The following is a 21,228-nucleotide window of genomic DNA, read 5'->3' as shown; positions in this document are numbered from 1 at the left end:
GATCTCTAAACCTAGATAAAGTACATAACATTTGCTTAAAAACATTTTTTCTGCTTCTGTCATCAGAACATGGTTATAATTTTTATGTGTAGGAACACCCAAGTTCATCTAACTTTTGAGGGATGCAACCTGATGCTTAGGTTATTGATGAGGGTCACTAGGTTGTCTGAAATGGAAAAGGATAGCTTTAGTTTATGTGGTCAATTAAAAAATACATGGCTGTCAAGAGTTGGCTGAGAAGTGTCTTTCTCTCTGCCTCAGGATATTCCACTAAGAAAGGAAGAAAGTGCATTTTTTCAGCACTGTGTTTGTGCATGGATGTGCTTTAAGGAAACCACATGTATTTCATGTATTTTTTACATGTTTTTTAGTAAAAAAAACCTTAATTGATGGTTTACTCTTTCTTTCTTCCAGTGAAAAATGAAACCTCAGGGAGATAAGGAAGCACACTACATGGATCTGCTTTCTGTAGTCCAAAGCACAGTTCTTAATTAAAAATAAAAAAGCAAACCAGGAATGGAAGGTCTATGATTAATGTTAGCAGCCATGCTGTATAATGTGTTCCTCCACTGTCTCCAGCTCCTTGTCTCGAAAAAACAAGATGTGAGTGAAAGGAGAATAATCTTGGCCTCATCAAAATTAGTAAGAAACCCCCTCTTAAGTGCAGCAGCCACACTGACTACTCCACTGTGTTTGTGTTGAGGTTCAAACTACAGAATCACTGTGTTTAACACTGGGTCTTGTCCTCAAGCAAATCCCATGAGTATCTCCTTATCCTCAGAGGGTGGAAGAATTGCATCCACACCTGGGCATTTTTTATCTTTAACTGCTAGGGATGGCTGCTCTGCCTATCTCCATGCCCAAGTACAGACTTTCTCTTCAGGTCCCTGTGTAGAAAATGCTTTATGTCTGCTTTCTCTCCTTTTCCACTTCCATGGATTTCCCAAGGCAGCTGATGTTCTGACCTCTCGATCCAGTTTTCATCAGCTGTCAAGATAAATTTGGTTAATACTCCAGAAATGGTTTATTCAGGTTTAGACTGAAGAGGGAATAGTGATGGAAATGCAAGATCATTCCCTTGCCTCTCTAACCTGTCTGATATATCTCTAGATGCACTAAATTTTCAGTCATTATACTTTCTGGAGGTTTTTCCCAGGCCAGGAAGAGAAATATTTTAAATATTTAAGCAGAAGCATACATGCACACACACACACACACACACACATATATATAAAGCTTTTTTTTTAATCTATAAATAAAAATTAAATCCACTGATGTTATAAAGAATATGACAGTTACTGCATACTCTATTTGCACATATGAGCAGCCAGAGGCAGCAATTTGATGTTTTTCGCTGATGCTGAGCTTAATTGTCTCTGATATGCAGGTTATTTTGTTTTCATCACATAGGCTGTCAAAGTATTCTGTTGTTGTTAATATCTACCGAGTCCTTAGTTGTGTGTGACTAGGGAGAGTTATTTTATGTAAGATATTTCTCACATAGAAGATTTTCCTGGATTTCAAAACTGGAAAGGTTAATTATGATTGACTTCACAGCAGGAGGCAGGCCAGGACAATTCTTCCAGGAATTCTTTAACCTTTCATGTTTCACGTTACCTACCTACACTGGACCTCTCAAGTGCCTCCTTTTTCCTTAAACCTTCCCCTTCCACATCTCTGACCCTGAGGAACTCCTTGCCATGGGATAACATGGATCATGTTGGGAAATGTCTGTGAGGAGTGGGAAAGACTGCTGGTCTGAGCATGCATAATTTCATGTTTTCAATCACTAAAGTAGAACATTATTTCAGTTGCTTGTGGTGTGCTTGAGTTGGCTACAACAGCGTTACCATGATGTAAAATGAACAGGTGGACACAAAAACAACCTTCATATGTGAATCCTGACTGGACAGAGAAGTTAAGACAAATAGAAGTCAGAAATCTTTAATCAGGAGAGGATGTATTAATAGGGCAAGGTGGTGATGAGATGGGTGGTAATTTACCCAGATACGTGGGATACGTGGGATAATACAAACAGGTAAATTGTAAGCAGAGTCTAAAGGTTAAGTTTTGCAAAGACTTGCTCCTGCCATTTCCTAGTAGTTGTTAAAGTTTCAGGCTCTGTTGATGTATGTGGAATGAAGAATTATTTGGGGGTCAGCTCAAAGTTGGATTTTGCTTTTGATGTTTTTATTTCTTTTTATTTCCATTCTCTTGTTTGAACTGGAGCATTGAAAATATTTTAGTGTGTATTGGATTGTGGACATACCATGAAATAACGATGATGTTCACATGGATATTTGTGATTAAGATTTTAATTTATTTGGGAATCTGAAGTTGAGGGTTTTTTAACTGAAGCTGGCATTCCTTCCAGGTAGGAAAGGCAAAATTAAAAGAACAAACACTATTGCTATGCTGCCCAGAAGATCACCAGTCCCAGTGGCTGGCAGCTTTCAGCATGGTATCTACACAGAGGGAAGGAATGGGAAGTCCAGGAAGTGTCACCTTTTGGTCTTCATCCATCACTTGAAGGGACTTGCAGGCTCTACTGAGGAGCTCACACTGTTGGCAGACCTACTATTGTGTAGGATGAGGAGTCAGAGCTTTTGCATAGTTATTTTTTTCCCTGAGTTTAAAAGAGTTAAAATTGGTTTCTCTTGTGCTGTCATCTTGTCAAAGATTTGCTGGATTCAGGACAACTATTTACATTAAGAAATCTTTTGGCATTTAAGACTCTGGCTCAGGGAAAATAAAGTGGACTCGGAAATGTCTCGGACCCTGATACCTTTGACTTTGGTACCTCAGTGTCACTTTGCCAGTGACAGAATGGGGACCTTTGTTTGCCTTGGCCACTGCATAAAAAAACAGGATATGATCAAATCCAGTTAATCATTCACAAATGTCTCATTTCTTGAATCTCTGAGGGTGTATAACACATTTTTGGGACTGTTCTTTGCTGCTTTGGCTTTTGTTATAAGTAAGTTAGAAAGAAGAAAATCAAATTTTGAGTTTTCTTAAAAGGAAGTGGAGGAATCCTGGAACACGCCAGGGCTCTGCAAATGTACATTTAATCATTTAAAGAAATGTCTTTTGGCTAAAAGCTCTTACCAGCACTTGCAAGTTGCACTCAAAGCCGTACAGCTACATCGTTCCAACAACTGAGGCGAGTTAGCACCCTTGTTGGCAGTGGGAGCAGAGGGATGCAGGCTGAGCAAATCCTGGGGGCTGAATGCTCTCAAATTCATCAGGACTTTGTGCAGGGTGGGTGAGGAATCTTGGGGGTGACTCTCCTGGTGGCTCCATCAGCTCCTTCCACAGCAGTGTCCTTGGAGGGGTGCTCAGGCACCTCTTGCCTGCCTTGGTTTTTTCAGTGCAAAGCATTTGGTTCTGCTGTGGAGCCAGGCAGTCAGAAACATCTCCTGCAAACACTTTCACTGTGCTTCAGGCAAGCACATGGTCTCTAAGCAGCAGCAGCAAACCAGAGGAGTGAGTTCCTACACCCCCCAGCGTGGTGGAACTCCCTTCTCCAAGATGCCACAGGCACATGGAGGCCTGGGCACATTCCTGGTGAATTGGTCTGTTCAGAGCTGGCAGTGAGGCGCAATGACCTGGGTGTAAATGGGGGTCACCTGGCCCTGCAGAGCTGGAAGTTAATGGATATAATGGAAGAGGATTGTTCTGTTCTTCCTCCATGTCAGTCATGGCTGCAGTTGGAGACAGGTTACAGTGCTATGTGGATTTTAATAAACCCATTTGTGGACTTTTTGCTCCCTTACTTTCTATATCCAACCCGTCCTGCAAACAGTGTGGGACTCAACAATAAGTTGAAAGCTTTGGCTGGATTACACTCCCTTATTGAGTCTGTGCTCAAAGCCCTTTGAGGGTTCCCATTGACTCCAGTGGGATTTGGTTCAGATTTCAAGTATATGGGACCCCCTTAAGTGAACTCTTTCAAGGCCTGTACACACTGCAAGACTTACTGGGCTGCTTGTTACTTCTGTGAATAGGAATGTGACCTTTACACTTCTAACAAAGAGCCCTGAATTACAGGACTAAATCTTCATGTTTTGGGAGAGATAAGGTTACCATCCCAGCTCCTCCCAGCCCCACTGTGCAGGTGGCTGAATGACTGATGAGGCAATTCCTGAAGCACTGTGGTTTTAGTCAGACGAGTGCTGAACATGCAGTGTAGCGGCCTGAGTTTCTTCATTAGCAGATGTCCATGAGCAGTGATGATCAGGGTTTGTAAGTTGTTCCATTTCAAGAGTCAAAGCCCTAGTAATATCCTTTTGCCACTGCAGGGTCATTCTGATCTCCATCTTGGAAATTGATTTAATCAATGTGCATCCAAAGAATGGTCACAGTGGAAGGCAAGACTAGCAACCTATCTAGGTTTCCTATTATCCACCCAGTCCCTTGGCCATGTGAGGGGAGGGAGGGATAAATGAAATGGAAGAAGAAAGTGTTCGGGCTGTATGCTGTCCCTTCCTCTGGTCTAGTTTTTGGTACCCTTGACTCCCAAAGCTGCTGTTCCAACAGGAGAAACTCAAGCGAGTGAGAGGAGTAGTTTGATTGACAGTGCTATTTTCTACCTGTATTTTAGGTCACTTCCTGGGTAACAACACTGTGATTGATGTACTGAGACAAGCAGGATTTGAAGTGGAGCACACCCCTCCTGGACAACCAATTGGAAAGTAAGCAGCTGCCCACAGATTATTAATCACTTTCTCTCCCTTTTTCTCTCCCTTTTTCTGTGACTAAGCAAGATTATTGCATTAGTATAGGAGGTGGGTGAGGAACCTCCCTTTCCCACCCAATTTCCAGACAAAAAGTGCATTGTAAAGCATCCATTGTGTGAGTTTGGAAACATATGGAGCCTGAATGGCTGGTGTTTTTGTGGGTTTTTTCCACTTGGGGACATTATTTATATCACAGCTGCTTCATTATACCAGCTCAGAAGTGCCATGATTTCTTTAAAGAAACATTTCATTCAGCTCATTTTCCCCCAGAGCTGTTTTTTCTTTCGCTCTCCATGGGGTTTTTGTTGCTTCTCCATTGCAGACCTCTCTGTCAGGCTGCTGTTCTTCAGGTGGAATTTCAGTTTTTCCTGAAGGACCACATTTAATGTAGCAGATGCATCATTGAAAGTGCGTTGGGCGGGTAGAGAGCAATTCAGTATTCCCTGAGCTTCTCCATATATCTGGTCAGGTAAAGCAGGCAAGAAGGACTGATCAATAGGCTCTTGGCAATCTTTATTAGTATAAAATAAAACATGGCAGAAAATTGTCCTTAGCTGGTGAAACAGACTTCCTTCATCCTGTAGACTTTTCTTTTTCCTGGCCGTTTAAATGAGGTCTCTGTCTGAAGAAATCACAGACAATAAAACCATGGGGGTTGGTGAGAGACCATCTAGTTTTGCAAAATCAGCCTTTCCCCTACATTCTGCAGATAAAATTTGGCCAAGGCTATTCTGTCATAGGATTGTTATCCTCATTAGGAGAAAGTGTTAGCAGCATGCTCCTGTCCCTGGTGGGCAGACATGACATGGTCCAAAACCAAGGTGAGTCTCAATGAGGAGGATTAATGGCAGAGGTAGTAGACCATGTCTGAAAAAGCTGTGTGTAATCTAGTTGGAAAATCTGGCTGATCTAACCTTGTTTGGGAAACATCCGCAGTGATTCATATAGAATATAATATGGCTCAACTGTACATAAGTGTTCTTTGACAGAGCATTTATCCAAAATGCTTCTTGGAATCTGTTGAGCAATAAAAGCATCGTCTTAAATAACAATGGGGGAAAGAGGAAGAAAAGGCTGTTAAACACCACCAGTAAGAGCATATATTCAGAGGAGATTTAAGAAGCACTTTGGCAGGGGGAGAAAAGTCAACATGGTGCAGGGAAAAGCAGTAAACACTGTAGCAGTCTGAAGCTGGAAATTTCTTTACTAAAACCAACCCAAAAAAATAGCAAAACAGAAAAACCAAGAAAACTATTGCAGAACAGACGAGGTATACCATTCCTAGGTTTCTGACAAAGAAACTTTCCACTCAGAGAAGCAGACACTTTCTTCAGCAATTTTCATTTAGTTGAAAATATCATCTTCCCATGAAAAGTGTTTCAACTGGAAATTGTGAAACTATTAATTTATTGGCTGTTGCAAGCCCTTGAGAAGAACTAAAGATGCAGTAGTGTGAGAGAAGCCCAAGAACAGTCTCTACTCTCGGGTGTTAGGCTGTGTCTGTACACATCATCACAGACTTGAAATAAAGGATGGGGCAGGAAACTTGACTCAAAGCCAGTACTTAATGTTGACTTATTTGCAGAGTGGGGCACCTCTATGTGCACATTCCCCTACCTTGGCAGCAGTGTCTCCTGTTCATGATGTCTTCCCTAAAATTCTCAATCCCTGGGGGAAATGCCTGTGAAAGCAAGAGGGCTTGGACTCTGCCTAGATCAATGTGTGTGTCCTCAGCTGAATTGTCCCACACTGAGTAACTTCTGTTCTGTTCTCTAACTTTTGTGTTGGGCAGGTTTGCCTGGACTTGAACCCTTATTCCAGCGGGGGTCTGCTCTGAACATTGAACATACAAAACTTTATTAAAGGGTAAAGGGTTGTGCAGCAATACTGGGTGGAGTCAAGAGGAAACACATGGTTGCCCCCCATAAGGTTTAGACGCTCTGTGAGTTCTCCTGTGGTCTGATGATAAGGTAGATCTGCCAGTTCTAGATGAGAATAAAGAATGAGAAATGAATTGCATGGCAAAAAAGTCCAGCGTTACCACTAGACTGAATTACTCAAGGTGAAGAAACAGCAGAAAACTACAGAAATTGTGAAGAAAGAGCATTTAAATATATTCACAAGAAACAGCTTTCTGCCTGTAGAAGAAAAGAAGACTCTCAAAACTGCACATCAGGGACTGTATTGTCATATTTCTGTAAGTGGGGCTGTAGCTATCAGAAGTGCTTGGGGCTCCCTCTTAGAAATGAGGAGACTGCCACAAACCATTCTGTCTCTTTTTTTATAGAATAGCTTGTATTTTATGATTTCTGGGTGAGCTCCAAAAGACAGTCTAGCCAAACAGAGTACAACATCACAATAGCATGACAACTTAATAGTTGTTGTGTTGTTTATGTTTATGTTATATTATCATGTTGCTGTAATTAAGTGTCTTAAGGAACCTTGCATTTTTGTCTAGCCTTCCTTTTTTTACTCTTCTCTTTCCTTTTTAAAAGATGACATAAAAACAATTGAAAGTCCCAGAAGAACTATTTTGCTATAGTGACTGTAGTAACAAAATATATACATAAAATAAACATATAGAAGCTCAACAAATATTGAGCTGCTTGCAAAGCAGAAATTGTTTTGTGGGTTACAGAGGTTGCAGGGGTGCAGGTGTTTTCATCTTGATTCTTGTGGAGCCATACGTGAAGAGGTATTTCTTTGTGCTAAAGCCCAAAAGAGACATTTCTGCTTTACTTCCAAATAAGTTGTATAAGGGAATCAAGCCCACTGCATTGCATTCTGGCATTGACAATTGAAAAATTGGATAGTGTTCAGGGAAGATCAGCTGGATTGTAATGTGGAGTTTGGAGGGAGTGGACAGCACATGGAAAAAATGCAAGGGTTGGAAAAAAAATTGAGGCAGCTGCATGCTTATGCTTTAGCAAAGGGAATTCAAAGAAAGTGTTGTGGACAGACAGTAAGCAGAAGAGTGAAGAGGAACAGTTCTAGCTGGCACATAGGAATGTTTGAAAGTATATCAGATTGAATTTGAGGGTGGTTTTGGATGAATATCAATGATTCCTTGTGAATTTGAGGATGGTTTTGGATGAATATCAATGATTCCTTGACAGTGATTTGCAGGACAATTTTTCTCAGGTTAAGTAAGAAGCCCCATTATATGAAACTAATTTTAGCAAAACACTCATGCTATGGCCTACTTACTACCAGTGCTGCCGTGCCAAAAAAGAAAATGGTAATTTTCTTTTATCTCTCCATTCCCAGAGCAGTATGATTATTACTGTTATTGACATGATTAGTAGTCTGATCTTTATTGTTCAACAATAATTCAGCAGCATTACCATAAAAAAGTCCAGTATAGTCTGGTATGATTTTAAACTCTGCTGTCCATTTTGGTTCTAGAAAGGACAAGAGAATCCCTTTTGTAGAAAATAACTAACATTGTTCCTATGTATCAGAAGAAGAAAAGCCTTGGGAAGTGTGAAACAGGACAAAGACCAAACCTGTTTATGCTTTCAGTTGCATACTGACTGGGTAAAGCCAGAAGATTGTTGCCTTCCTCTGTCCAAAATGCTAAGCATGGGTTGTGAAATGGCTGCTCTTTAAGCCAACCAAACTGAATACCTAGAGTCTCACATTTCTGTTGTCTAGTGACAAGCACAAATTTGAGCCAAATCCTCCCTTTTCGAAGGTAGTGGGGAAAAATAAAGTGAGATCTTGTCTGTCTGGAAGAGATAGCCAAGACATAGAGGGGACTGAAGGCTCCACAATCAGTGAACTGGCAAAAAAAAGTTTATATAAAGTACATTTAGCTGGTGTGGAGCTATTTGGGAACTCTTACTTGACTGGATTTCTGAAATCTCCTGGCTCCTTCTGTTGATCTGCCTGATGGCCGAGTGTTGACCTTTCTGTGCCTCTTCCAGAATTCCACCAGCTGACTATTGAAAACACCTTCTTTAAAGCTCAGTCCCTTTCTGTAAAAGAAACCCTGTTCTATTCATCGTGCAGAACAATGCCATAAACACTTGACTTATTCTCACATTGGCTTAATTTGTTCGTTTGTTGCCTGAGGGAAGTATCCTGAATCTCTTTGCATGACAGCCTTCAGCAGCATTCATATTTGCTTCTTATTTTGCTGGGTGTCATCCTTGTCCTCAGATAGAGGCATTGGAAAATTAGTGACTGAATCAATATCTCATTGCTTTGCCCTGAGATAAGAAAGGCAAGTTTGTTTTGGTTTGGTTGGTGGTGTTTTTTTTTGGTGTTTTTGTTTTGTTTTGGTGGGTTTTTGGGGGTTTTTCTGGGGGGGGGGGGGGGGGAGGGTTGAGTTTTTTTTGTGGAGTTCTGCCAATTGGCTGTCCCTGCTCTTTTCTGTCTTCAGAAAACAGAGCTGCATGCTTGGGGTTGGGAGAGAGGAGGAGATGGGAGAAAGTCTCCCCTTACATGGATTCCAGTGGCTTGAGAAGATAAAGGGCCACAGCTGCTTCACATTTAACTGGAAACAGCCAAAATGCAAGATCAATCCAGGAAGCACCTGTGTCCATGATGACTCTATTTTTGCTGGGTTCTCAGAATCAGCTCTGACCTTATGCCATGTGCCAAGCCCTGACGTGCTGCACACCTTCCTCTTGGCCAGAAGACCATGCTGCAGTGCTTCTTTTTATCAGGCTGCTCTCTCCAAGGATGGGATCAGCGCTGCCTTCTTTCAGAATCAGGGAATTCAGGATGAATCAAAGAATTCAGCACAAGGTTTTATGTCTGCTTATCTGAGAGTTTGAGAGTTTATTGTAAACTCTCAGAGCGCCGCTGGGGAAATTAATTACCCTTGCTCCTTCTGTTTGCACTCCTGTCCCAGTTGAAGCAATGTGTCTTTGCTGTTGTAACTTACTCCTGTCCTTCTGTCTGAAGCAAAGAGCTTCCTCTTTGCATTCCTTCTCCTATAGCATCCTACAGGTGTGACCCTGGCTCTACTACTCATCGTTGTCTCAGGGTGCAAGTCTCTGCTCCCCGAGGAATGCGCTCTCCCTCCCCGTGGGCTGAAAGCACACTCCATCCACACAGAGATGCAGCCATTTCACTCCATCAGGATCCCTAACCCTCTCAAGGTGATGGACAGAATTGGGGAAAATGTTTGACATAACATTCCCCACAGCCCCAGTTTGGTAAACCCAGTTTAGGAGATCCCAGATGCCCTCAGAACTCTCAGGAATCTCCCAGTACTTGCCAAGTTCCTTGGGATGCCTACAAAGCTTCAGCTTTCTGGTGCCTGCTACTCAGGGTTGCTCCACTTCTGCATAGCTGTTAATTTTTGGATGTGTTAGGGAGAATGTTAAAGTGGTTATAAAATAAGTAGAAGTTCATTTAGAAAATACACAAGTAGGAAAAAAATATTACAAGAGCTGTGACACTTTAATTGGAAATAACTGAATTAATTGAGGAAAAAAGAGCTAAGAAAGGTAGATTCTGAATCCCATCTCTTCTGATACAGGGGAAAATGCACCTTTTTCTTATGTGAGTGGAATAATCTTCCCATTGGGATGTGGCAGTTCTTCTTAAACCTCTTGTAAACCTTTGAATCTTTCACTTGATCTGGGCCTGAGGATCATACTCCCATCACTAGCTCCCTCCCTTGAGAAGAAAAGTGAATCTGTTATTTAGGGGGATTCTTTGACAACATAATTTACAGTAAGAGGTGCATAGGGATTAAATGGGGTTCGTCTGCATGCACTGGTGAATGTATTGCCTCATCTAACATTGGAGAATATGACTACTCAATACTTAATATACTTAGCCATGAAAATATGCACATTACATTTTCATGTTCGTGTATGCCCTTAAAATATCCTCCCTTGCAATTTAATTGTCACTGTGTCTATCTTACAGCCACAAAGCCTGAGCCAGCCAAATTAACTCTTAGGGGGAAAAACATGGAAGAAGGTCTCCAAAACCTGATAGAGAAGGAAAGTCAACTTACAAATTCTCAGCCATAGAAATTTAATTATCCTATCACTTCCTGAGCAACACATTACTTAGGGACAGTGCATCTGTGTGTCCTTTAGGCCACCTTTAGACACTGAACACCTTCTGAGAGAATGGAATTTAGCAACTTGCTACAAAAAAAATCTGGGAAAGAACAAGATAATCCATGGTGTTGGAGTAAGAATACAGAACAGAACTTCTCAGGAATTTCATGCTTGACTAGTTCTCCCAGTGGGACATTCACTTTGCTGTATAAACAGATTTTATCCTTGGTAAAATTTCTGGTTTCTTTTGAAAAAAATGTTTCATATTCCATATAATTCTGTTTCTCTGGAACAAGGCCTCTGGAGAAACATAGGCTTGCTTCTTTTTGCTCCAGGGCAGCTTGCTTGCTGAGCTGTCCTGAAGCCAGTGGTAAGGTTTCTAGGGTTTTTTGCTGATCTGCAGCCTATCAGTTTTAGGAGATCTGTATCTCATACTCCATAAACTCTCTAATAGTAAACTTACAGAGCCTTGGAGACTTCAAAAGTTCAGCGCTAGTTCTTACCTTATTTCCTAGCCAAATTTCAGCGTTCTTGTTTCCACAGGAGAAGCTGATTTTTCATCATCTTTCTCCTTCCAGCCAACTCTAATGCAGATCTTTTCACCTCAGGTCATGAGTACGAGATGAAAATTTTGGTCTGTAGTTATTAGAGATAAAGCTGATCCAACTTGCACTGAAGTTGTTGGCTTCCATCAGTGCCAGTAGCTTTTAGAGGTCATTGTTAATATGAGATGTTGCTGATCCTCTCCCATCTTCGGTTGTGAGGAGCCGTGAGGGAGTTGGTGGAAAACTCAGAGTATGTTCACACAGTTGTGCAGATGCTTTCTATAGTCCAAGTAAAAAGTCTGGCTTTTCCAGAGCAGTGCTCATGTGCATCTTCAGACAAGTGGCCCAGCTTGCTTGCAGGAGGTGTCTGGCTGGTTTTAGGTGGCTAATCAAGTTATAGATGGTTAGTCATTCTGTGAGATGTGTCACTAAGCTCATTTAAGCCTTTGGAAAAACTGCACCATCCCCTCCCCAGCGTTTTGTTGAAACAGTGTGGCTGTGTGACTTTGTTTGTGTGTTCAGCCTGCACTTGTCCTGTGGATTGATGGCCTCCACCCCAGGCGACATCAATCTGGGCTGAAGTGCAGCTGCACTTTGTAACAGCTCAAGGGGCACAAAGGTATCAAGTGGTATTGTGTGGTTGGAAAGATGTCGTTTATCTGAGGAAGTTTGTGCTCTGTTTGCTGTCACTCTGTCTTTGCAATGCCGACTTCCCTTACCTTCACTATCACGTTGTCAGGCAAAGAGGCCTCACACATTAGGACAGAGAGCTTTTCCACATCCAGAGCTGACTTCCTTCAGCAAGAGGTCTGTGGGCTGTGCTGCAATCGATAGAGCTGCTTGATTCAGCATGAGTGTAGTAATTTAGCTTTCAGGGAGCTCTTTACAATGCACAAGTTCCTAAAAAAGGAACAGAAAGAAAGGAAGGAAATTACTTTTCTCACAGACACTTTCACCTAAGGTTCCTTTAATAACAGTCCCTTAGAAAAAAACAATCAAAGATACAGTGTTCTACAGAGAATTCTGCTATGAAGTACGTGTTTTATCTTTCTTGAGTGATCAGGTGTTCATAAGGACATTCTTTGGAGTTCAAATGAGGTTAGAAGCCCTCCAGAACACTGTAATGTGACTGGTGGTATGACTAAATGACTCCCTGATGGTGGATCTTTTTGTGGCAGGCTGTGAAATTTACTGAAACCTTTTTGAATTGCCCCCACAAGTAGAAAGATGCTCTAATGTACATATGGGGGAGGGTGATTTTGTGTCATTTCTTACCCATTTTGATGTTAAATAGTCTCACTTTTAACAACTCATGGTATCTCAGCCAAGCCAGGTGACTTCATGCTGGCCACAGCCCAGCTTTGGTTCTTGAATGACTCTGTGGGGGTCCCTTTGGGAGAATGTGGTGAAGAGTCAGGCTGAGATCCATGTATATCAGCCCCTCCTCCTAGTTAGGTGTTAGTAGAAGGAGCAGGAATGCCAAAAAGAATAAGTTCTTATAACAGTAAATTAAGGATGGTGAATTTATGAAGCACTTGTCACAGTAAATACCTTAGAAGCCAGAATGCATTTTTGTGTCAAGATCATTTAATCATTTTTATGAGAAGTCAAAGTAAATTCATATGCAATCTGTAAAGAGTTTGATTCATCCAGGAAATCATGTGTTGGGAATACAGTACCCAGATCCAGATCAGATATACTTCAGAGAAGCATTTAGGTTTTTAAATCCTTCCTGAAGCTAAACTGATCTCCAGAGTCTTTGGAGTTTCACCCTTCTCTGGACCTCATGCTCCATGCAAGTGAACATCATGCCAATGTGTTTCCCATTTCCTGGGGATTAAACTGCTGTGTTTGATGACTCAGGACTTTCCAAGGAAGCAGCTCAGTCACTCACTCTGTCTGAAGTGGACTCAGGTACCTCAGAGGACATGTTTTCTCTTCCACAGTGATTCATGATTTCAGAGCAGAAGATCAGCTCTCTCTCTTTTCTTCCCACAAAGTTAATTAATAAAAAAAAATTATATTAGTGGGTGTTGAAAGATTTTGGTTTCCCACCCATACTCCCAAATGCTCTGCATTCCAGGAAGAGTGAAAAATGGATCTGTGAACAGAAACAGGAGGGAGGAAAAATGGATCAGATGCTGTAGATGGATGTAGGTACAGTGGCTGTCAAGTGATATGGTGGAAGAATTTCCAGAATAAAGACAGTTTCTTGCAATTGTGATTGCTAAAAATACACCACCACAGTAATCCAGTTTTGGGATTCATAGGTACAAATTTAGAAAGTTTGGGGCACAAGGAGTGTCTGGCAGAAACTGAACTGTCTGGGCCTCCCCACTGACCTCTTGCTTAGGTGGGCAGCTACACAAAATGCAGTGGTTCTGCTTGTGAAAACTGGATCTTCTGCCACTGTCAGAGGCTCTTGTTGGTCAGGAGAAGCACCTGGAGGATTCACCCCTTCGTGGCCACTGTGGACTTGGCTATGCCCATCTGCCTCATGTAGCTCCACCATAGTACAGAATTTTTCATCAGCATCAGGAATTAATTGTAAATATGCACCTACCATGTTCGTAACTTTTGTCACTTCAGCCAGAAAATAATTGGTCCTACTGGGAGCCAGAGTTGACAGAAAAACTAAATTTGGAATATTTCCCGTTCCTACTGCTTTATGGGATATCAGAGCAGTTCACAATTCCATAGTGCCCCTCTCTGTTGGTGGCAGCTTGCAGAGGAGAAGACCCAATTTGGTGCTCTCATTTGTGAGAAAGAGCACACTGAAGTCTTTCTCCGTTGATTTCCAGTCAGCTCAGGAATAGTAACATTTCCTGCTAACCTGTAGCACTTCAGCAGCAAAGTCATAGACAGGCTCCAAGTGCTTTAGTACCCAGTGCCCTGTCTGGAAACTAGATTTGCATCTGCTGTCATATGACCCCAGCTTCACATTTCCAAACTACTCCTGCAAAAATAAAGGCAGTCCCAGAAATTCCTCTGTCGGGACAGCACATCCCTGTTTATGTTTGAAGGGCTGATACCAATCTGGAGTCCCCAGTGATCAAAGTGCCCATTCAGAGATGAGCCTCGTGTTGTGTTTGAAGTGAGCACGGCACTTTGAAACGAGGATGAAGCAGGAATAAATCAGGATGAAGAATTTGAGGCATTACCTACTTTACATGAAATCCCTACTGGAAAGACGTGGCTTGTGTTCCAAAGTTTTCCTTGGAGAGTGCTCGGAAGTTGCACACCAGCCTATTTGTGGAAAGCTGAACACTTTCCTATTGTCCATGATGTGAAACGCTTCCCAGATAAACACTTTTCCCCTCCAGTGAAGAAAAATGATAAAGCCTCAGCAGAGTTGCTGGTTTCTGTTGGCATTGAGCTCTGTTAAAGGCTATAGTTTATATCCATGCCAAAGTCATTAAGGAAAGGTTCCATTATGGAGTGAAACTGGGATAATCTTCAAGGATTTAATTACGTTGTGTGCCCACATCTTTGCGTCTCTGGGTTCATTATACCCCCGGAATGTAAATCCCAATCCACAGGGGATAAAAAAGGTTCACATGGATCTCAAATACTTTTGTGGTAATGTCTTCTCCTGATTTCTGAAAGGCAAAGAAAACATTGCTAGAAATAAACTCACTGGAGTTGTTTAGCCTGGAGAACAGGAGACTCAGGGGAGACCTTACTGCTTTCTACAGCTACCTGAAAGGGCTTTACTGAGGTGGGACTTGGTATGTTATCCCAAATAACAAGCAGTAGGAGAACAAAAAAGGACCTCAAATTGTGCCAGGGAGGTTTAGATTGGATATTAGGAAAAATTTCTTCACAGAAAGGGTTTCCATGCATTGGAACAGGGTACCAAGGAAGTGGTGGAGTCACCATCCCTAAAAGGATTTAAAGGGTGTGTACATGTGGCACTTGGGGACATGGTTTAGTGGTGAACATTGCTGTGCTGGGTTAACAGTTGGACTCAATGATCTTAAAGGTCTTTTCCAACCTAAACAATTCTGTGATTATACAAAGAGAGCAGTAAATCTCTGCTGCTGTAGTGGGTTTAGGTTGTAACATTGCCTGCATTTGTGGCATTTTAAGTAATTTTAAGGAATTATTCCTGACACCCACAGAGTCAAGGCATCATATTCCATCTTCCACAAGGAAGATCCAGAAGTCCCTCCATGAACTTTGGAGAGAAAAAGCTGATTTTTGAAATCAGCAATGCTAAGAACCAAGGCTTTATAGCACCTTGGGGTAATACTGGTGGTGGTTTGGTCCAGGTCCGTGGGTGGCTCTCCCTCTGCTTCTCTTGTCCTGGGAGGTGCAGGTCTGAAGGACCTCATTGTGTCCCTACCTCTGACTCCAGTTTGGTTTTGCTGGGTGCCTCCATCCTTCCTCCATAGTGCCTCCTGGGCTGAAGACCTTTTCCCAGAAGCAGCTTGTGGTTCCACTTGTTGACCTACAGTCAGTTAATGGAGTAGATACAGATTCACTTTTTGCCACCTTTTGTCAAAACAAACCTTGCTTAGAGTTTGTGACAAAGGAATCATCTTTCTTCCCTAGAGGAATGGGGTTTCTTGCTAATGTTAAATGCTAATTTTGCACTTGTATCAAATTTGTATGTAGATTAAGTTTTAGGTGGGAATTGCAGCTTCTGTTGACATTTAGCAGGCACTGAGGTTTTTAATCGCTGAGGCAATTTTAGAAACATTTCCCTTAAGGAGAAAGGACATAGACTTGAAAGAAAGCAGAGGTAACAAGGGTTTCATTTGTTTGTTTCACAAATGCAGCCATGAATTTAGGGCAATTTCTATGTATTCAAGCATTTATACTGACTGCAGTCATTGCTGAATGGTCAGCAATTCCCACTTTTGTCAGAGAAAGGCATCATTTGAAATCCACAGACAACCAGAAGTGGTTTAAATGAGGTGAAGTAGCTGGAGACTGATTTTTTTCCCTTCTTCTTTCACTACTGGGGTGCACTGTTCCACTTGCTTCCTTCTTTACCTGTTCTGACTTTCCAAGAAGCCCTGGTCAGTCTGTGAACAATAGACCTGATGAGGTCTGGGAGTCCTATAGGTTCAACTGTGGTGTATAGAAAAGGGCTTTCCTCATAAAGCCTGACTCCATCATGCTTATTTTCACATAAATAAGGACATACACTCTTTTTTGATCTTTGTGCTTTTTTGATCTGTGTGCTACTTGGGATAATTCAGTTCCTACTGGCTGTCAGATGAATTCTTACTAGAAAAGGAAGGCAACAAAGGGACAGAGTAGCCTCCCTTTCTGTTCAGAGCTCACTGGCTTGTGGGGCAGCCCCAAGCACTCAGTCTCATTGTAGAGGGAGAGCCAGATGAGTTGTCCTGCAATTTTAATTAAAACATCTCACGTGGGCATCATTTCAACAGCACTGACTTTCCTGCAGTTTGAGCTGTATTACAGCACCACCTCATGAGAAGTCCTAGTTTGGTCACTCTCAGTGTTCAGCTTTGTATAGTGATAAGACGCTAACGTGACTGCTGGAACCTGTGCCAGATGCCAGGCATAGTTCTGATGAGTCTCTGACGTCTGTCACACGTGTTATATTACATGTTTGTCCATAGCTAGGCAGTGCTACAGCTGTGATACCCCCTCGGACAACTGGCACTTAGATGAAGCATTTCAAGGCAAACAAACAAACAGATATGCACATATAATGGAGGTAGGTGAGCCCCTAGAGCTCCTGTGCAATGAGGTCTCCAACAGAGATAAGGAGGGAGGCTGCAGGGGCTGTCACCTTTGTACCGTCTGTCATTGTCTCACACCCTTTGCCTGTCAGCTTGCTGAGATGGAGCTCTTTATTGAACGCATAATTTAATTCTGGGACTCTTAAGTGTACCAATAAAAATAATGATCATGCATAATTTAATTCTGGGATTCTTAAGTGCACCAATAAAAATAATAATCATTGACATTTCAGTGAAGGAGAGATATTTTCTGGGGTCAGTGCAAGTTTTCCTGTTTTAAGGAAGATCTGGAGCCTGTTCTTTATAAATAGACAGTGAGATTTGCCTGAGTTCATTAAACATCAGTCTCTCCTATGGCCTAAGATACCTCCTGGATATTCAAGGTGTGGTCTTATAAGTTTCAATTGGCAAATTCAAAAAAGAGGATATAAAACCTTCATTAGGTTTCAGCAGCAATGTGCATGCTTTTTTAATGAAGAATTTTAGTGAAGGATGGCTTTGTCAGACAGAAAGGAGCATTTGATACAAGCAGTTCCATCAGTATGACTTGATACAGAGAGGGAACCCTCTGTGACATGGGGCTAATACATAGAGAGACTTTATGTGAAGTCCATTAGCATTAGAGTTGACAGAACAGCATTAGACATTAAAGCAAGCGGGGTTTGGAGGGAGAACACTTCTGCCTTCATCACATTTCGAGGGCTCTGTCCATTACTGTGCAGTGAAAATGCCTGCAGACAGGCTGAAGTGTTGCCTGAACAGGATTCTGACAATTGTCCTGTTCTTTTCTTGGAAACACTCAGGCACTGTGATATGGACAAGGCCAATGGGCTCTAACAATATTTGGGAGAAAGTCAGAGTGTCTCTGTGTTCCTTTTTTTAGCTCAGCAGCCACCAGTGGCTGAGCAGATCAGATGTTTTGCAGTGTTGGCTACAGAGAAGAAAAGCAGATTTAGTGTCACCGAAACGTGGAGTCTCTTGCAGACGTGGTCTTCTTATGGCTCTTTGGTTCCACACTTATGCCTGCTGCTGGATTTAAGTGGTCTCTGTCTCTCTCCTTCTGGTGATAGCAGCTACTTAGGAGCCCATGTTATCTGTGTCTTGAAATTGTAAGAGCCTCGACTGAGCAAGGTACTTCAGGAACACAAGTTGCTGTACTTGCACACATCTGTGATCCACTCAGTACCCCACTTCGGCCAGGACTCGACTTCCAGAGCATCAGAGGGAAGTGCAGGAAACAGAAACAGGCAAACAGTGAATAATCTGCCCTTAGTTTCAGTCTGAAGTCAGTGAAAATGTTGTAGTTCCTCAAGCTAAGCTTTTGGTGCCTTGCTCAGCTGTGTCTCTGTAGAGAGATTTTGTATTTAAGATACGATAGAGAATATGGGCTTCTGCAGATCTGTGTTCTCTCTGGAGGATCCAGCAAAGAAGGGAAACTAATTCCCGGTGGAGACAATCTGGGAGCAGAACTCAATTTGGATTGTAAATGAGCAAGATACAAACAGTTGTATATTAGCTGTAATTCTACTGTGGAATCAAATGAAGCAGTTAGTTTGGTGGGGTTTTTTTTTTGGTTTTTTTTTGTTTTCATTTTTGTTGGGGTTTTTTGGGGTTTTTTGGGTTTTTTTGTCAGTTAGCTTCATAAAATTCATAGCAAACTCAGCAGTCAAAATTTTATTATAAGATAATAAAACATTTTAGTTAACTTCATGCAGCAAGCCCTTGGGTGCTGCATGGACATACAGAGTTGTAATTTGAATGCAAAGGCCTCTCTCTCCTCTGTGAAGGAGACTTCCAGGTGTCCCAGGACAGCTGCATATCTCTGTGCTCCCATGTTGAATCAGGATGCCTGAGCAGGAAAAAGCCCATCTGGACCTATGGGATAGGGATTTTATCCAAGGAGCTTTAAGTACCACTTCCATAAGACAGTGAGACACCAGAAGTATTGTGAGTATTTTGCTTAAGCTGAATTACCCAGGCAGAAATAGCTTAGCACTAAATAGGTTTGGTGGTAATAAGACTGTGGAGATTTAGGGAATAGAGCCTGAGGTGAGGCTTGTGTACCATGAGCAGAGAAGGTTCTTATTTGCTATTTATGTGGAAAATGGAAACAAGACTGGAGGGTCAGCCATCCTTCCTCTGAGGGCACAGCCCATCCTCTGGGGCTGGAGCATGCAGCTCTCAGAGTTTCCATGAAAGATGCATAAACAAAGGATTATTCAGTTCAAGAACTGAAGCAAAAAATCGAGAAGGGAAAATAAGTTCAGAGCAATTTGAAATGGAACGTTTTGAGGATGCTTTTGAAGGCAGGAATTGGGTTTTGTTGGGTTTTGTCATTTTTATATATTAGTTGGGTTTTTCTTTTTTAATTGAGATCAATCTCTGAACAAAAAAGGGCACTTTGTAGCATGTAAGTCTTTGAAAACAGAAGACTAAAAAAATTAGAAGCTTTGTTCATAAAATGCTGAAATGAAGCATTTTGAATTTTCTAAAAGAATTCACATGAAAATGTGGAATTGACACGGTACAAATGTTACAGCTGCCCTCTTTTCTTTCAGCAAATTCAGCCTTTCAAGTGCAGAAAGCTTGCATTTCTTCTCCTGTGCCTTAGACCAGCTCCACTTCTAATGAAACAGAATAGATAACAAAAGTTTTACTTGTTCTTCTTACTTTATAGTTTCTCAAAGTGGGAAGGAAAACATTGCGGTCCATGTGAATATCTTCACATCACAAACTTCTCAGTTGATTTATGCAAAGAGTTGTACATATATACATGTGTATACTGAGGACTAAATTAGCTTTCAAACTAAGGTTACAGCTCTTGAGCAACAGTGATTCTTCCCAGAGAAATAGTCTGACATGGATTCAGAGCACATCCAAGTTGGGGGTGGACTGTAATCTAATTTAACTACTTAACCTAATTTAAGTACTCATGAGATGTAGTTGACTATGGTGCAAAAAAATGAAAAAACAACTTTGTTTCCAAGTTCTGTTAAGAAGTTTTAACTTTAGTGTACAGGCCTAAGGCAACTACATCCTAAATAAAATAACCTCATTTTAATTAAGCTGATCAGGTGGGTGAATAATCAGGGATGTCACAGGAGTAATCAGGGATTTCTCTTTTCCTGTCTCTTGAGCCCAGTGCTTCCTGAGTAATTTACAGGACTTAGCCTGAAGCAGCTCAGATAAAGTTTAAGTATGGGGAGAATCTAACTCTCTGATCTCTGCTTTGCAGTTACTCTGTTTTGCAGTAAAATATATTTATGCTTTTCATCTTGAAGGACATTATGTCCATGGTGTCACCTGGTTGTGTGAGTCTGTGCTCTCAATCCACACTTCCCATCACTGGAAAGAGGCCCTATAAGCTGTGCTGGGGTGGGTTAGGATTTCTGCCTGCTTTTCTGTTCTTTTGTTTGCTTCTCTCCCAAGAGCTTTGAAAGTCTGAGCTTCATCCTAGTGTGGAAGAGGGGAAAAAAAGCAAAACCCCTTGTGGGACAGGACATTGTGGTGCCCATCTTGTGGGTGTGCATGACTCTCTCAGAGAGATGTGTAGGGAAAGCAAAGCCAGGAGCAGATGTCTCCATGGCCTGCGGCGAGGGGAGCAAGGGTGTGTGCAAGGGGCTGACGAATTCCTGCCTTCACAAAGACTCCCCAACTGGAATTTATGAGAATCTATCCACAATAAAACACTTCTAACTCGCTGTCTGGCCATCAGCCGGCTGCATCCCAGGAACAGTGGCATGAGGATGAAGCTGCCACATCTCACATTCCTTGTATCACCGCAGCTTCTCTCTTGATGAAACAAAATCTCCCCTTGTCTGACAGTTCTGAGAACTGAAGCAAGAAAACCTCAGTGATGTTGCTGTGCTTGGAAGCCCGTGCAAAGCATGGCAGTCTTCTGAGCAAAACTTTTCCATTGCTCGTGCTGCAAAGTCAGGATGCAAGTAGCAAATTGGCAGACTGGGGTTTCAGAAGATTCTGCACATATCTGAGGGAGCAGAGATGTTACCGCAGGATTGCTGAAAAAAATTAGATTGATGATTTCGTTGTCTGGAAGATGTGTATCATCAGCAAAGGCATACAGCAAGGGCAAGTCCCTCCCTGGCCCTGTGGAAGCCCATGGGGAGGCTTGGTGGGACTCAGTCCAAACGTTGCTGGTGTTGCTCTGGCAGGTCAGGGGCAGAGGCGTAACTGGGGTCTG

At 42.0% G+C, this 21,228-nt stretch overlaps 1 protein-coding gene across 3 annotated transcripts in view; it reads left to right on the top strand.

Moving 5' to 3' along the window:
- TRABD2B (TraB domain containing 2B) overlaps positions 1-21,228 on the top strand; it is a 266,250-nt gene that overhangs the window by 216,424 nt on the left and 28,598 nt on the right. For all 3 annotated transcript variants that reach the window (XM_068198673.1, XM_068198676.1, XM_068198674.1), the window contains exon 5: positions 4,604-4,694. In XM_068198673.1, coding sequence (XP_068054774.1) covers positions 4,604-4,694 — 91 coding nt within the window. The remainder of the gene's footprint in view (positions 1-4,603; positions 4,695-21,228) is intronic.

The sequence above is a fragment of the Anomalospiza imberbis genome, chromosome 9 (assembly GCF_031753505.1).
Source record: "Anomalospiza imberbis isolate Cuckoo-Finch-1a 21T00152 chromosome 9, ASM3175350v1, whole genome shotgun sequence".
In the NCBI taxonomy this organism is placed as follows: domain Eukaryota; kingdom Metazoa; phylum Chordata; class Aves; order Passeriformes; family Viduidae; genus Anomalospiza; species Anomalospiza imberbis.
The sequence above is the reverse complement of the archived record's forward strand: the minus strand, read 5'-3'. Positions and strand labels throughout refer to the sequence as shown.